General features: G+C 44.1%; 1 protein-coding gene across 2 annotated transcripts in view; it reads left to right on the top strand.

Moving 5' to 3' along the window:
• LOC124148430 overlaps positions 1–18,244 on the top strand; it is a 59,129-nt gene that overhangs the window by 30,629 nt on the left and 10,256 nt on the right. For both annotated transcript variants that reach the window (XM_046519518.2, XM_046519517.2), the window contains exons 47-67: positions 187–301; positions 502–734; positions 958–1,069; positions 1,281–1,450; positions 1,735–1,849; positions 1,994–2,181; positions 2,299–2,413; positions 2,505–5,785; positions 6,068–6,182; positions 6,512–6,774; positions 8,416–8,527; positions 8,787–9,019; positions 12,744–12,858; positions 12,984–13,357; positions 13,712–13,826; positions 14,483–14,832; positions 15,413–15,530; positions 16,064–16,314; positions 16,750–16,864; positions 17,318–17,610; positions 18,108–18,222. In XM_046519518.2, the coding sequence (XP_046375474.2) occupies positions 187–301; positions 502–734; positions 958–1,069; positions 1,281–1,450; positions 1,735–1,849; positions 1,994–2,181; positions 2,299–2,413; positions 2,505–5,785; positions 6,068–6,182; positions 6,512–6,774; positions 8,416–8,527; positions 8,787–9,019; positions 12,744–12,858; positions 12,984–13,357; positions 13,712–13,826; positions 14,483–14,832; positions 15,413–15,530; positions 16,064–16,314; positions 16,750–16,864; positions 17,318–17,610; positions 18,108–18,222 (6,898 nt within the window). The remainder of the gene's footprint in view (positions 1–186; positions 302–501; positions 735–957; positions 1,070–1,280; positions 1,451–1,734; positions 1,850–1,993; positions 2,182–2,298; positions 2,414–2,504; positions 5,786–6,067; positions 6,183–6,511; positions 6,775–8,415; positions 8,528–8,786; positions 9,020–12,743; positions 12,859–12,983; positions 13,358–13,711; positions 13,827–14,482; positions 14,833–15,412; positions 15,531–16,063; positions 16,315–16,749; positions 16,865–17,317; positions 17,611–18,107; positions 18,223–18,244) is intronic.

Raw genomic sequence — 18,244 nt, 5'->3', positions numbered from 1 at the left:
AAACACGTACCGTTAGTCCATAACTTGTCTATTAATATTTTGTGAATACAAATACATAATATATGTAAAAGAGCTCACTATTCATTGATTGTTTACATGTATGATATGCTTTGTTTAGAACATAGTTGCTATTAATATGTGGGAACCCGTTTTGAGATTTGTGAGCTCATTCGACACTTATCACAGATGCATGCGTGTACAAGGGACAGCCCTACACACAAGGCCAGCAGTTCTTTGATGGCTGTAATAAAAAGTGTGTTTGTGACGATTCATCAAGTGGCCACTACTCGTGCGTGGACAGGTGAGACACGGTACAAGTACAATAAATACGAGAACTGGACAGAATGGGAAAGCAAATGTAAACGTCACTTTTATAGAATGTGTTGTAACGTGTTGGGCAAATACATATCATTGCCAGTTGATCAAATCGTGTCACTCACAGTCGGTTTACAGTGCCAAATTCAACTTACCTTGTTGTAATAACCTGCACTTGGTACCAAGGTGCCCGAGCTACCCCAGCATCGCCCCTAATTGTGTCATGGTGCCAGACCCACTGGACCCCACGTGCTGCCAGGCCCCCCAGTGTAACAACCAGCCCCACCAAACCCCCACTGGAATACAGGGTACTATCACGGGCTATGGCAAGCCGCCTACACCCGCCCCTCAAGCCACTCCAGTCCCAGGAGGCATCACTCCGACACCCGGTGACCACCAGCAACCGACACCAGCATCAGGTAGACGCTACATAGTGGGGGTATACATTTCAAACGGATTATTGGTTATAGTGCATCTGATAAATAATTGTTGCTTGACAAACTTGGCAATCTTAAATAACTGCATTTTATTTAAATAAGGGTAGCTCAAAAGCAATTATTTCTTAACCCTTTGTCAAAATTCCTTGAATTATATTAGTTCTTTGTGTCAATTTTGTGTCATATAATGAAGGATGTGTTTCAGGGTGTGTGTACAAGGGCAAACTGTACACACCTGGGCAGAGGTGGGCGGATGGCTGCGACTACACATGTGTGTGTGAGGATGGCATGACTGGCAAATACCAGTGCACTGAGAAGTAGGTTGTAGGTCACTGGAACATGTAACACAACTGCACACTTATATCCTGCCCATTATTATACAATCTAGATAAATGTCTATGTCAGACTGTTGGACCCTTTATTATCACAATTAATCTATTTCTTGAATGATGTTATCAATGTAGATTCAGTTATATGGTTACAGTTTGCATGATCGAAGGCGCACTGTGAATGTTTTCTGTATTGTAGATGCCCAAAGTACCCAAACATGGCACCTGGGTGTCGCATGATAGCAGACTTTACCAACCCCTGTTGCATGACGCCTGACTGCTCGGCCCCAACTCCGGGCCCAGCCATCAAGCCACCCTCGGGACAAACACCTGCACCTACATCCTCACCCCCAATCAACCCTTCTCTAGGTGAGGCACGATCTTCGTGTTGATAGTTATAATGGCACATTCCAATATTGTACAGGTGGATTTGTCAAAAGACCATTGATATAGCACCCTGTATTCCAATTACTTGTTTAGATTTTGTTTTAAATGTATCTTGCTGTAAAACAAGACAGTCACAACAATCCCACAGACACTAACTAACATTTAACTATCATCTAACCTTTATATATACTTATACCCATTTTATATTGTGCGAGTTCCGATACCCGTGTGTCCCTATAATAATGACTCTGCTATGTTTAATGTAGATTTCTGTGTGTACAATGGTGTGCCCATCAAGCAAAGCCAGACTGTTAACGTTGGGTGTGACAAGGTGTGCAGCTGTGAGGACGCCAAGACAGGCCAGATCAACTGTGATGACAGGTGAACCTTAAGCCTGTGTAGTCACACAAACTTCCACTACATCGTCCACCAGTGTATCATATTTTCTATACCACAAATATGATTAAAGTGGAAAGTTAAAAGTATATATGTCACTCATGATTATATTATAGTTTTCTGTCCCAGGTGTGCTACATACCCACAACTGAAGCCTGGATGTACGATGATAACTGACCCCAATGATGCTTGCTGTCAAATTCCAAAGTGCAACAGCCCTAACACCAATGGTAACCAGCATATTCTTACAGGAATGCCTGGTTCGATTACTGGACAAAGCTTGCCACCAAGTAACCCCAATCCTCTGACAAAAACAAGTAAGTCAAAGTCATACCGTTACAAGTAGAAAACAAACAGTGCTTTTGTTCTGTCGACTGTGGTGGTTTGATGGGGGATGAAGGCATTAACACGCTTACACTTACTTCGTCTTTCAGCAGGCTGTATGTATCACGGCCGCACCTACACACAGGGACAGACCTGGGATGATGGATGCACCTACACTTGCGAGTGTCTTGATGACCACAGCGGCAAATACAAGTGCAATGAAAAGTCAGTATGAAACACTTGCAATATTTCATTGTTAAAATCGGTAATGTCCTATATTCCATATGCAATAAAACGATCTTATTCGTGATTCTAGGTGTGCCAAGACTCCCAACGTACCTGCAAGCTGCAGTTTGATTCAGGATCTAAAGAATAAATGCTGCAGAGTTGTCTACTGTCCAACCATTGTTCCCACTCAGACTGTTCTTCTACCAACACCATATCCAATTGGCTACACCCCATACCCAGGAGCAACACCTTATCCAGGACCATCGCTGTATCCTATTGGTCAAACACCTTCACCAGGAGCAACACCATATCTTGGACCGACGCCATATCCCATTGGATACACACCCCTCCCAGGTGCTACACCTTATCCTGGTCCGTCTAAATACCCAATTGGATACACACCTTACCCAGGCGCAACGCCATATTTAGGACCAACACCATATCCCATTGGATATGTTCCATTTCCAGGGGCAACACCGTACCCAGGGCCATCAAAATATCCCATTGGAGCAACTCCTTATCCAGGAGCAACACCGTACTTAGGACCTACGCCATACCCCATAGGATATACCCCATTCCCTGGAGCAACTCCATATCCAGGGCCTTCTAAGTACCCTATTGGATACACGCCATTACCAGGTGCAACACCCTATCTGGGACCAACACCTTACCCAATTGGATACACACCATACCCAGGAGCAACGCCATATCCAGGTCCGTCCAAATATCCAATCGGTTACACACCCTCACCTGGAGCTACTCCATACCTTGGGCCTACTCCATATCCAATTGGCTACACGCCATACCCTTATGCCACACCATACCCAGGACCATCACAATATCCCATTGGATATACTCCATACCCTGGTGCAACACCATATCTTGGACCAACTCCATACCCAATTGGTTATACACCATACCCATCTGCTACTCCTTACCCAGGGCCTTCTAAGTACCCAATAGGCTATACACCAAGTCCAGGTGCTACCCCATATGTTGGACCAACACCTTACCCAATTGGATACACACCATGGCCTGGTGCAACCCCCTACCCCGGACCAACACCATACCCAATAGGTTATACACCTTCACCGGGAGCTACACCATACCCAGGACCATCGATACAGCCTATTGGATACACACCATTCCCTGGAGCTACACCTTACCTTGGACCAACTCCATGGCCAGTTGGTTACACGCCATGGCCATATGCAACACCTTATCCTGGACCATCCAGATATCCCATAGGCTACACTCCATCTCCTGGTGCAACACCCTACCTCGGACCTACTCCATATAAAATAGGATATATCCCCTTCCCTGGGGCTACACCATATCCAGGTCCCTCAAAATATCCAATTGGCTATACACCAAGTCCTGGTGCCACACCTTACCTTGGACCAACACCATGGAAAATAGGATATACTCCATCTCCAGGAGCAACACCTTACCCGGGACCATCAAAATATCCAATTGGTTACATTCCATATCCTGGTGCAACACCATACCTCGGACCCACGCCCTATCCCATTGGTTACACGCCCTATCCAAGCGCAACACCTTATCCTGGGCCAACTAGATACCCAATTGGATACACACCTAGCCCAGGTGCTACCCCATATGTTGGACCAACACCTTACCCAATTGGATACACACCATGGCCTGGTGCAACTCCCTACCCCGGACCAACACCATACCCAATAGGTTATACACCTTCACCAGGAGCTACACCATACCCAGGACCATCGATACACCCTATTGGATACACACCATTCCCTGGAGCTACACCTTACCTTGGACCAACTCCATGGCCAGTTGGTTACACGCCTTATCCATCAGCAACACCATACCCTGGACCAAGCAAATACCCCATTGGCTATACACCAAGCCCAGGAGCTACACCATATCTTGGACCAACTCCATGGCCAATTGGGTACACCCCATGGCCTTCAGCTACTCCTTATCCTGGACCAAATAGATATCCCATTGGGTACACACCCTCTCCTGGCGCCACACCATATCTTGGACCTACTCCATATCCCATAGGCTATACACCATGGCCTGGTGCGACACCTTACCCTGGACCATCGAAATATCCTATTGGCGCAACACCATATCCAGGAGCTACTCCTTATCTTGGACCAACCCCCTGGCAAATTGGCTATACTCCGTCTCAAGGAGCAACACCATACCTTGGTCCAACACCAGTTCCAATTGGATATACTCCATACCCTGGCGCTATACCGTACGCTGGACCATCTAAGTACCCAATTGGATATACACCTAGCCCTGGAGCAAATCCCTACCTTGGACCAACGCCATATCCTATTGGATTTGTACCATCCCCAGGAGCAACACCATACCCAGGCCCATCACGATATCCAATTGGCTCAATTCCATTTCCAGGTGGAACGCCATATTACGGTCCAACACCTTATCCCATTGGATTTATTCCATCTCAAGGTGCTACCCCTTACCCAGGGCCATCTAAGATGCCCATTGGATACACGCCTTTCCCTGGAGCAACACCTTACTTAGGTCCAACACCATGGCCAATAGGATTTACTCCATCCCCTGGTGCAACACCATACCCAGGACCATCACGTTATCCAATTGGATACATTCCCCCATACCCAGGAGCTACTCCATATGCAGGACCAACACCATGGCCAGTTGGATACACTGTGCAACCAGGAGGCACACCATATCCGGGACGTACACCATATCCGATTGGCTATACACCATGGCCAGGAGCAACGCCTTACCCAGGACCAAACAAATACCCCATAGGCTACACACCTAGCCCAGGCGCTACACCTTATCTTGGACCAACACCTTATTCTATTGGCTATACTCCATCTCAAGGTGTGACCCCCTATCCAGGACCATCTAAATACCCTATTGGATACACGCCGTATCCTGGTGCCACAAAATATGCCGGCCCTACACCTTGGCCAATAGGATACACGCCATCACCAGGTGCTACGCCTTATCCAGGTCGTACTATTAATCCATTCTCAACACCATATCCTGTTGGCGTCACCCCATGGCCTGGTGCGACGCCCTATCCCGGACCATCTATCTGGCCTATTGGAATTACACCATATCCAGGGGCCACTGTCTATCTAGGACCTACGCCATGGCCGATAGGATACACGGTACGCTATGGGGGCACGCCTTACCCTGGACCTTCTAAGTACCCACTAGGAGCTACGCCTTTCCCAGGAGCTACACCGTACCTGGGTCCAACGCCCTACCCAATCGGATACACTCCCTGGCCTGGAGCAACACCATACCCCGGTCCCACTCTGCCACCAGGATACACTGTTCAGCCAACGCCAGGACCTACCCCTGTTCCAAGGCCTAAAGGTTAATCATCAAAGAATACTTTAACATCATCATAATTAGAAGCAATCCGTCCGTCTCACGCAGTAATACGTGTGCATAGCTATGGATAAACGTATAAATAAAATACTTTCGGATGCTATGAAGTTGTAAATGTCTTGAGCGTGACATCATGAAGATATGTATTAAATAATTGGAAGGTTCCTTCTTCATAATTTCACCTGACGCTTTTTAGATATGTTTGTAATGTTGGCATTATGTTTTTCATAATAATTCGGAGTGTTCATTCATGCATCTGTTCTTTAGGAATGTGTGTGTACAAGAATCAGTATTACCACGAGCAACAAACCTGGTATGACGGCTGTACCAAGACCTGCCGCTGTGAGAGTGGAGACACAGGAGACGTACGATGCCAGGAGAGGTGAGTGATGAAATTGTATCCCATAGAGCAGAAGACACCGCTGCCGTGAGGTTAGTAATTAGGACTGATGATGATTGCATATTTCATAGATAATTTCAGATAATAAAAATGCAATATATAGGTACAAGTGAACAAAGACAAAATGACAGGGTAATTTCCTATCAAACCTGGGTTCCAATTAATCAAAGATTATTGTAAAAAAAACTACATTACCATATTCGATTGCAATTTATTAATAAATTCCGATCTTGCCTTCCTTATTTATATCAAGAGAGTAATGGACTTTTATGAAGAACCCTTGTATAATTACCGTCATTCGTCTGTGCTAGATGTGCCAAATACAGTATGGCTCCCAACTGCATGCTGATGCCTGACCCCAAAGATCCTTCCTGTTGTGAAGTTCCCAGCTGCCCACTAGTTCCGTCCGGAGCAACTCCGACCCCCGGATACATCCATGTGACGGGGAAACCTGGCGTCATTAGCGGCAATGGGCCAGTGAAACCTGTGACTCCAGGGCCGACCGTGTATCCATACTTCACCCCCGGACCTACTCCGTCACACAACCCCAACGCCACGCCCGCTCCGAAGGCTGGTCAGTTCGCCCATTGGTCTCTTCTCATAACATTTCCATTGCAAGTTTTTCTTTCGCTAAACCTATTAAAATCTAGTTGCAAGTGCAAGGGCAGGGTACATCCTCCCAGTGTTGTGTGCATGCCGGACATTAAATGTTATGGCATCCCTTCTGTGCCGCCAGGTTGCATGTACAAGGGCAGAATACAACCTCCCAGTGTTGTGTGTATGTGGGACATTAAATGTAATGGCATCCCTTCTGTGCCGCCAGGTTGCATGTACAAGGGCAGAATACAACCTCCCAGTGTTGTGTGTATGTGGGACATTAAATGTAATGGCATCCCTTCTGTGCCGCCAGGTTGCATGTACAAGGGCAGAATACAACCTCCCAGTGTTGTGTGTATGTGGGACATTAAATGTAATGGCATCCCTTCTGTGCCGCCAGGTTGCATGTACAAGGGCAGAATACAACCTCCCAGTGTTGTGTGCATGCCGGACATTGAATGTAATGTCATCCCTTCTGTGCCGCCAGGTTGCATGTACAAGGGCAGAATACAACCTCCCAGTGTTGTGTGCATGCCGGACATTAAATGTAATTGCATCCCTTCTGTGCCGCCAGGTTGCATGTACAAGGGCAGAATACAACCTCCCAGTGTTGTGTGTATGTGGGACATTAAATGTAATGACATCCCTTCTGTGCCGCCAGGTTGCATGTACAAGGGCAGAATACAACCTCCCAGTGTTGTGTGTATGTGGGATATTAAATGTAATGACATCCCATCTGTGCCGCCAGGTTGCATGTACAAGAGCAGAATACAACCTCCCAGTGCTGTGTGCATGCCGGACATTAAATGTAATGTCATCCCTTCTGTGCCGCCAGGTTGCATGTACAAGGGCAGAATACAACCTCCCAGTGTTGTGTGTATGTGGGACATTAAATGTAATGGCATCCCTTCTGTGCCGCCAGGTTGGATGTACAAGGGCAGAATACAACCTCCCAGTGTTGTGTGCATGCCGGACATTAAATGTAATTGCATCCCTTCTGTGCCGCCAGGTTGCATGTTCAAGGGCAGAATACAACCTCCCAGTGTTGTGTGTATGTGGGACATTGAATGTAATGACATCCCTTCTGTGCCGCCAGGTTGCATGTACAAGGGCAGAATACAACCTCCCAGTGTTGTGTGTATGTGGGACATTAAATGTAATGACATCCCTTCTGTGCCGCCAGGTTGCATGTACAAGGGCAGAATACAACCTCCCAGTGTTGTGTGTATGTGGGACATTAAATGTAATGGCATCCCTTCTGTGCCGCCAGGTTGCATGTACAAGGGCAGAATACAACCTCCCAGTGTTGTGTGTATGTGGGACATTAAATGTAATGACATCCCTTCTGTGCCGCCAGGTTGCATGTACAAGGGCAGAATACAACCTCCCAGTGTTGTGTGTATGTGGGACATTAAATGTAATGACATCCCTTCTGTGCCGCCAGGTTGCATGTACAAGGGCAGAATACAACCTCCCAGTGTTGTGTGTATGTGGGACATTAAATGTAATGGCATCCCTTCTGTGCCGCCAGGTTGCATGTACAAGGGCAGAATACAACCTCCCAGTGTTGTGTGTATGTGGGACATTAAATGTAATGACATCCCTTCTGTGCCGCCAGGTTGCATGTACAAGGGCAGTGTATACAAGCAGGGTGAGAAGTGGGATGATGGCTGCGACTACAGCTGCGAGTGTGTGGACGACCACTCTGGACAGTATCTGTGCTCAGAGAAGTAGGTTTACAGGAAACTTCAGGTTCTTCGTGTTTATAATGTTAGTTGTCTATTATTGATATATTATATGAACATGCACAAGGAGATCTAATGAAGTATTATGAAGTGAAAGTCTAATAAAATAGTTCATATTGAAAGGGTGATTCCTAATATCGCAGTTACACTTATACCACATCTATTTTCTTAGTTCCAGTTAAAGTAAAATCGTTTTATGTACATCAGTGTTGCCATACAGTATAGGTGTGAGTTATTCCTCCAGATGCCTGCGCGTGCCAAATCTACCTCAACGTTGTGTCCTTTTGCCGGACCCTAACAACAAATGTTGTAAAACTCCATACTGTGACTTCCTCAATCCGACACCTTTCCCTGGCGGTATCCCCACGCCCAACCCTGTCCAGAATCCGTCACTTGCTCCGGGCCAGACCACTCCGGGTACTCCCGGGATCGGAACAACTCCACTAAGTGCCAACCATAACAACAATGTCAACGTTGGTAAGATGAAAAAGAGTTATATATAGATACAATATTATATACTGAGTCAAATTAAAAACTTTACATTTTTAAAAGTAATCCCATATATGATATACAACGGACAAATGTATCAGAGAAGGTAATTTTTAATCATTAATGTCCAAAGAAGGATTTTAATCAACGGTGGTAACCATAATTTGTTCCAAGCACCTACGGTATTCGGTAATAACATCAACAGTTTAAATCATAAGTCCCAAGCACGAGATTCTGATGGCACACAAGTTCAGTAGAGTGTATGGCCACCATGTGCGTTGACGTCTGTGTAATTGAGTCCGAATCGGCCCGCAGTATGGCCGTCGTGCTTGAAGGTGAGCAGTTCTCAAACGGTTTCGAACAGTTGGCGCACTCAGTCTACCCCTTAACAGTTCATTTCTGGTTGATGTAGCCGTCAAAAATCGGTTACGGAGGTGATGTAAGACAATCTGACGATCCTCTGCATGTGACGTCACACGTGGTCGACCTGGCCGAGGGCGATCAGCGGTGGTACCCGTTTGCTGTAGACGCGTCTGTAAATCATAAACAGTCCGTCGACTACAACCCATCGTCCTTGCGACTTCAGCTACGGACGTTCCCGTCTGCAACATGCCGATGGCACGTTCACGTTGCACATTTGAAAGGCGTGGCATGACAAATGGCCGTAAAGACTTTTGTTTTCTTGTGTTTTTCTTTTTTTGTTAATGACTTCTAACAAGTATGGCTGAAAACACGTGCGGTATTATGGCCACGTGACCAGTTGCACGTGAAAAATCACTTTTGCCACTGTAGTGCAGTGCACATGGTTTTGATCGATTCACCTGCACAAAAACGGGTGTTATCTGAAGTCAATACGTGGCCATTACTGTTTAAATTCACAATAAGGGCCCACAATAATAACTGGTCAAAATGTTAAAATTTTAGGATTGTGAAGTTTTTAATTTTGTTCAGTATATGCACAGGAACGTGGTCCTACCCCTACCTCAATCTAGCAGGAATCATCCTATCCGTATCTACCCGTTGATGTGGTGTTTTTGGCGAGCTCGTTATTGTCTTGACGTGGCTTGACAATGACGATTCTATTCCACCTCCTCAAGACGCACCACTTTAACAACACGCGCCACTTCCCCAAGACCAACTGCACGCACAGCTTCGTCTACATGCACCATGTCTCCTCCATTTATCTCTACCCACACACTACTTCCTCAACACGAACCACTGTTTTCTACACACGCTCTAGTTCCTCAACATGCACTTCATATAGACAGTATGTCTTAAACTCTGTATATACATCAGCACAACAGTAACTATACACATGTCATGTACACTGTTTTCTACACACGCTCTAGTTCCACAACATGCACTTCATATAGACAGTATGTCTTAAACTCTGTATATACATCAGCACAACAGTAACTATACACATGTCATGTACACTGTTTTCTACACACGCTCTAGTTCCTCAACATGCACTTCATATAGACAGTATGTCTTAAACTCTGTATATACATCAGCACAACAGTAACTATACACATGTCATGTACACTGTTTTCTACACACGCTCTAGTTCCTCAACATGCACTTCATATAGACAGTATGTCTTAAACTCTGTATATACATCAGCACAACAGTAACTATACACATGTCATGTACACTGTTTTCTACACACGCTCTAGTTCCTCAACATGCACTTCATATAGACAGTATGCCTTAAACTCTGTATATACATCAGCACAACAGTAACTATACACTTGTCATGTACACTGTTTTCTACACACGCTCTAGTTCCTAAACATGCACTTCATATAGACAGTATGTCTTAAACTCTGTATATACATCAGCACAACAGTAACTATACACATGTCATGTACACTGTTTTCTACACACGCTCTAGTTCCTCAACATGCACTTCATATAGACAGTATGTCTTAAACTCTGTATATACATCAGCACAACAGTAACTATACACATGTCATGTACACTGTTTTCTACACACGCTCTAGTTCCTCAACATGCACTTCATATAGACAGTATGTCTTAAACTCTGTATATACATCAGCACAACAGTAACTATACACATGTCATGTACACTGTTTTCTACACACGCTCTAGTTCCACAACATGCACTTCATATAGACAGTATGTCTTAAACTCTGTATATACATCAGCACAACAGTAACTATACACATGTCATGTACACTGTTTTCTACACACGCTCTAGTTCCACAACATGCACTTCATATAGACAGTATGTCTTAAACTCTGTATATACATCAGCACAACAGTAACTATACACATGTCATGTACACTGTTTTCTACACACGCTCTAGTTCCTCAACATGCACTTCATATAGACAGTATGTCTTAAACTCTGTATATACATCAGCACAACAGTAACTATACACATGTCATGTACACTGTTTTCTACACACGCTCTAGTTCCTCAACATGCACTTCATATAGACAGTATGTCTTAAACTCTGTATATACATCAGCACAACAGTAACTATACACATGTCATGTACACTGTTTTCTACACACGCTCTAGTTCCACAACATGCACTTCATATAGACAGTATGTCTTAAACTCTGTATATACATCAGCACAACAGTAACTATACACATGTCATGTACACTGTTTTCTACACACGCTCTAGTTCCACAACATGCACTTCATATAGACAGTATGTCTTAAACTCTGTATATACATCAGCACAACAGTAACTATACACATGTCATGTACACTGTTTTCTACACACGCTCTAGTTCCTCAACATGCACTTCATATAGACAGTATGTCTTAAACTCTGTATATACATCAGCACAACAGTAACTATACACATGTCATGTACACTGTTTTCTACACACGCTCTAGTTCCTCAACATGCACTTCATATAGACAGTATGTCTTAAACTCTGTATATACATCAGCACAACAGTAACTATACACATGTCATGTACACTGTTTTCTACACACGCTCTAGTTCCTCAACATGCACTTCATATAGACAGTATGTCTTAAACTCTGTATATACATCAGCACAACAGTAACTATACACATGTCATGTACACTGTTTTCTACATACGCTCTAGTTCCTCAACATGCACTTCATATAGACAGTATGTCTTAAACTCTGTATATACATCAGCACATCAATAACTATACACATGTCATGTACACTGTTTTCGATTCCCGACATGGGTACAATGTATGAAGCCCATTTCAGGTGTCCCCTGCCGTGATATTGCTGGAATATTGCTAAAAGCGGCGTAAAACCATACTCACTCACACTCATGTACATTATTAAATACAACCAAGCTGACATCAATCATGTAAATAGTCACACTAATCAAGTAATATCGACAACACATCCAACAAACATCCACCTACCACACCCTGTCACTAAACACCCTCACAGACACCTTCACTTGAAATCTCAACACCACCAACTGAAACTGGGCGTTAATGTTGCATCCCGACTATATCGGCCAGATATTAGTTCGTTTGGTCGATACCTAGCAAGATGTTGAAATTAGCAAGAGACGATCTCTAAGTATAGAATACATTGATCATATTGACCTGTATGGCATTAAAATGTGGGGATCCATCGTGTAAGTAGGATACATTAATTAGGGAGGTGTGTACATCATATATCTGTAGAAACGCTGATGGAACCAGCAGAATTAACTGTCGTTGCCTTATGTGTCATAGGGATGTGTGTCTACAAGGGCAGCTTCTACCGCCAGGATGACCGCTGGACTGACGGATGTGATAAGTCATGCGTGTGTGACGATGCTGCTAATCAGAGATACACGTGCAGAGAAAGGTTGGATAATTTGATGTATTTTCTTCAAGGTTGTTGCAATCCATTAATGTCTGAAGAAACATTATATAGCATGATATGTTCATCAGTGGGGCCATCTAACGCATAACTGTACAACTTTGCGACAGGTGTAAATCATTTGGAAGTGTACCTGCTGGTTGCGTCATGAAGACTAACCCACAAGACTCGTGCTGCCTTGTGCCCGACTGTACCAAACTGCCACTGGTTCCTATTGCTGTAACCCCTGGGACAGGAGTAGGTCCCTCAGGGTCCAACATTCCGCCCCACACCACATATGGCAGTGGCACCGGCATGGGAATCACACCACATACGGGGACGGGACCAAGTGGGTCCAATGCGCCTGGTGTATCTCCATGGTATGGACCCGGCTTCAATGGTTATGTAGTACCCACAGGTATCCCTGGTACTTTCTCCGGCACCAGCGGAAATGGTCCTAACAACCTGAATCCACAATATGGTAGCATAATAACAGGTTCTGGAGGTAGGTCATCTAAGTAAAACAATATTTGTTTTGTTTGTTTGTTGTTTAACGCCGCACTCAACAGTATTCCAGCTATGTGACGGCGGTCCGAAACAATGATTACTAACAATGATCACGATGCACAATATCATACAATTATCAGTTCTACATGTATTATCATATCAAATATTGTTTTTAAGTTTGGCCAATATATTTAAATATTCACGAGAAATCTAAGGATATTAAATTAAGAAAACATGCGATCTACTGTAGCATGCTGATAACACGTTGATAAAATCTGTTACATGTCGTGCCAGTGTAGTGTTCCTGTCGCAGCAGCCTGTGTCTATCTGTGCTGTGTCTGTCTCTGCGCAGGTTCGTGTGTGTACAAGGGCGTGACGTACAAGCAGAGCCAGGTCTGGAATGATGGATGTAACTACAAGTGTGAATGTGTGGACGCTGTCCGAGGAAACTACAAATGTACAGACAGGTGATTATTTCTTATCTTAATCTTACTTACAGCGTGTCGTTGCAGCCGCCGCCATCCTACTTTTATGTCATACTTTAGCTTTATGTCATTCTTTAGCTTTATGTCATTCTTTAGCTTTATGTCTAAATTTACTTTAAAAGGTGATCACAGCAACGTTTATTCAGATATCTCAAACATCAAATGTACCAATTGATCTACAGGTAATCCTCATGCTTAAGAAGGGACACATTGAATACTGTTTAGCAACTGCTGTTGAGTGAGGAATAATCAACCTGTTGTAGTCGGTGGTTGTTGGAGTTCTTGTCTCGTACATTCAATATTTAGTCATTCATAGGGGATTATCTACATGTCAATGTTGTGATGACTGGGTACAGTAAGAATAAACCAATCCAGTTCGAGTATGTTGTCGTTAACGTTAGTATAATATTGTCTGTGCTTTTCGAAAGATAAAGACTCAATTGTTGGTCTTGTGCATCATCTAACTGAATCTTAATCTTGACTAGTACTAAGCACATATCATTCTGAAACAATCTTGCATTTCTCTGGCTGAATTAAACAGTAGTCTAAGTGCCCAAGTGCTACCCTGACATTGCTGTACTAGGAAGTCCCATGTTGAGATGTGGCCTGTGTACACTCATGTGGATGTTCTGCTGCAGGTGTCCTCAATATTTCTTCCTGCCGCCGCAGTGCAGCTATGTAACAGATTCCCGAGACGCGTGCTGCCAACAGGCACGCTGTAACCCATCAGCATTCCTCACCCCAAGTCCCGGCTCCTTTGTCACCCCTACCCCGGCTCCAAACGGCAATCTGACCAACGTTACACCCACCAATGGCGGGGGATTTGGGGGCAGTGGTTTACCACCGAGCCCAAGCCCATCCTTCGGTTCCTTCTCCAACAACCCTACACATACCCTCAACCCTCATACTGTGGGAGGTATTGGGGGGAGCGGGACCCCGCCCGTCAGACACACAACATACGACATCTTCACTGGAACCAGGCCACCAAGTAAGTGCCGCACAATCCCACATGTAAAAGGTATCTATTTGACACTCAAAATAAATACTGTTTAGTCGGAGGCTTTTTCTGAAGCCACCAATCTCCTTTACTACATATGTCAACATGGTTACTACATATGTGAACAACTGGGTTACTACATATGTCAACATGGTTACTACATATGTCAACAACTGTGTTACTACATATGTCAACTTGGTTACTACATATGTCAACAACTGTGTTACTACACATGTCAACTGGGTTACTACATATGTCAACTGGGTTACTACATATGTCAACAACTGTGTTACGACACATGTCAACTGGGTTACTACATATGTCAACTGGGTTACTACATATGTGAACAACTGGGTTAGTACATATGTCAACAACTGGATTACTACATATGTCAACGAAAGGGTTACTACATATGTCAACTGGGTTACTACATATGTCAACTGGGTTACTACATATGTCAACAACTGGGTTACTACATATGTCAACTGGGTTACTACATATGTCAACATATTGCCTTACTTTAGTGACTGTCGCGTAAAATAGCATTGGCTCACTCACTCTGTATTGACAGATACGTGTGTGTACAAGGACGGCACACTGCACACCAAAGGCCAGACCTGGGCAAACGGCTGTAAGGAGACCTGTACCTGTCAGGACTCGGTCACCAACGACATCAGGTGTAACCAGAGGTAACATCCATATGTTCTGTATTGTTTATACGAGATCTTCAGTAAACACATGGCATTTAGGAAATCATATGAAACGCTCCTGCCTTCCAAGGTGTAGATCTATACATTCAGCAAGTCCGTTGCTAGATTTGCAATAAGAAATATTACGCCAGTTTTATAGTTGACGATCTAGTCCTCTGAACCGTATTTGCCTTGATTTCTCGAAACCTGCGTTGGTGATATTTATGCTGTAAGTCTGACTAGTTTCCCAAAGTCACAATTCCAATGCAGGTGCAGGGAATTGTTACATTGAGAGAAAGTTTTATTTTATTGAAGACCATCTACTAGTGATTACTGATTGGGAGTTTTTAATGTTGTCTTTTGTGTCGACATGTTATACACTGTTTCCTAATCTACATGCAGTGTTCAGATAAATGCAACTGCAGCTCCAGATTCACCATATTCCGTTATTAGACTGATCACAATTCAGTCCATGTCATAGAGGAGGATTGAAGACTGCCCAGAATGAAATGTGGGTGTGCGTCATCTTGCAGGTGTCCAGTCATCGCCGCCATCCCGTCCTTCTGTCATATGGTCCAGGACCCTCAAGACACCTGTTGTAAGAAGCCTTCGTGTAACTACCAGGGTACACCTCTCACTCCCATGATTGGCAACAAACAACCCACCACATCACCAACACTCAGTCCTTCAATCACCAATGTCCTGCCTATAGGCACTCACGCTGTATTCTCTGGCTCCGGCCACCCACCGGGAACAGTCTACTCCACGTCTATGGGAGGAAGAGGTAACTTCCACTCATGTGAACAGAGCTCCAGATAACGTTTTGGGCAATTGCGTTTTCACTCTAGGGTTGCTATTTTAATTGGGTTATTACATTTTTTATTGGGTAACCAATATTTTTTCACTCATCTCTTTATCACTCTATTGGGTATTTCCCAAAAATTAGTGAACATTTTGGGATTTTTTAAAAATGAAAGAATGTTTTAGATGTTTATAACTGTTCTAAATATATAGGCTTGATTCGGAAAGTAAATTAGCCCGTAATTGTGTTTCGGTAATTAGCTCCTTTGTACGCTTGCTGAAAAAGTTTCATTCGTTATTTACGCGAGCTGTTTTTATTCATTTGAGTTTTTCATTTAAGGCATGCGTTTCTGTATGTGTACCTCCAAAACGTGCCTAACCAATCGTGTGTTTTTGACATACCCCGTTGTTCCCATAGATGTGTGCGTGTACAATGGTGTGATGCACAGGCCCGGCGAGACCTGGGACGATGGCTGCAAGTTTACATGTACTTGTCAGATCAAGGGAAATGGCCTGTACTCATGCAGTGACAAGTAAGAAAACACGCTGTACTTCAGCTGTTCATCTATATGACATTACTTTTATTCGACAGACGGTATTTGCTCAGACAGTAGGTAGGGTTCGAGCATGTCGGCGTACAGACAGATAAACTGGTAAAAACAAAACATAGATAGGATATGTTATAGCCTTTCAAGCCGCACCAGTTGAAAGAGCCCACTGTTTTAACGAACATCATTACATTGAAAATAGGTAGAATAATTCATAAATGGATCGGAAAAAATGTGATGCTTTTATATACCTTTCAGTTAAACTGAAATAAAATAAAATTTATCTGTTTTCACTTTCTCACACTTTAAAGCCAACTAACTAAATATATTTTAGACTTAGTAAACTTGATGAGATTGCATTGAAAGTACGTTCAGCTAAATCTGAGTATTCTTGTCACGCATAACTACGGTTACACTGGGCCTTACCTGTCACCACAGGTGCCCGACATTCCCGCCACTGCCGTCGTACTGCCAATTCATCCCAGTTGTTGGGCAGTGCTGCCCCAGTCTTCACTGTGACGTACCCAACGTAGGACAGTATCACCCAGTGCCACAGCTCAACCCAAGCCTCACCCCCAACATTAGCCCCGGCCAGACTCCCACCATGCAGCCCACCAACAGCCCGCAGCTTATCGTTGGACCTGGTCAAGGCAACGTGTTTGGTGGAAGTGGTCAGCCCGGCCATGGCTCCCTGGTACCCTCCAACCCTACGATAGTAGGTGGGATTAATGGTGAGACAGTTGTTGGTGGTAAATTCCTCATTAAAAAGAAATTTTGCTGCAAGCTGTGTACGACACAGCAACTACAGCAATAGGGAACTCTTTCCCCTAATCCTTCCCTTTCTTTATTTGTCTTTTTATTTCCCAATGATGTTTGTTTGTTTATTGTTTAACGCCGCAATCAGCAATATTCCAGCTATATGGCGGCGGTCTGTAAATAATCGAGTCTGGACCAGACAACCCAGTGAATGATATCATGAGCATCGATCCACGCAATTAGGATCAATGACATGCATCAACCAAGTCAACGAGACTGACCACCCGATCCCGTTGGTCGCCTCTTACGACAAGCATAGTCGCCTTTTACGGCAAACCGTAGACCTATTCTACCCCGGATCTTCACGGGTACCCGATGATTAACTGGACTGGATTTAACAGGAACCTTTGTATGTGTATTATATTAAACATGTTTGCAGTGTTAATTCATGTTAGTTTGGGACTTGTTTCAGACAAGTGTATCTACAAGAACAAGATGTACGACCAGGGAGAGAAGTGGGATGACGGGTGTCAGTACACCTGCACCTGCATTGAATCTCAGTCCGGATTCTACAAATGTTTGCCTAAGTACGGGATCTACATTTAATTA

Source organism: Haliotis rufescens, unplaced genomic scaffold (assembly GCF_023055435.1).
Source record: "Haliotis rufescens isolate VD_foot unplaced genomic scaffold, xgHalRufe1.0.p SCAF_19, whole genome shotgun sequence".
NCBI lineage: Eukaryota > Metazoa > Mollusca > Gastropoda > Lepetellida > Haliotidae > Haliotis > Haliotis rufescens.
The sequence above is the reverse complement of the archived record's forward strand: the minus strand, read 5'-3'. Positions and strand labels throughout refer to the sequence as shown.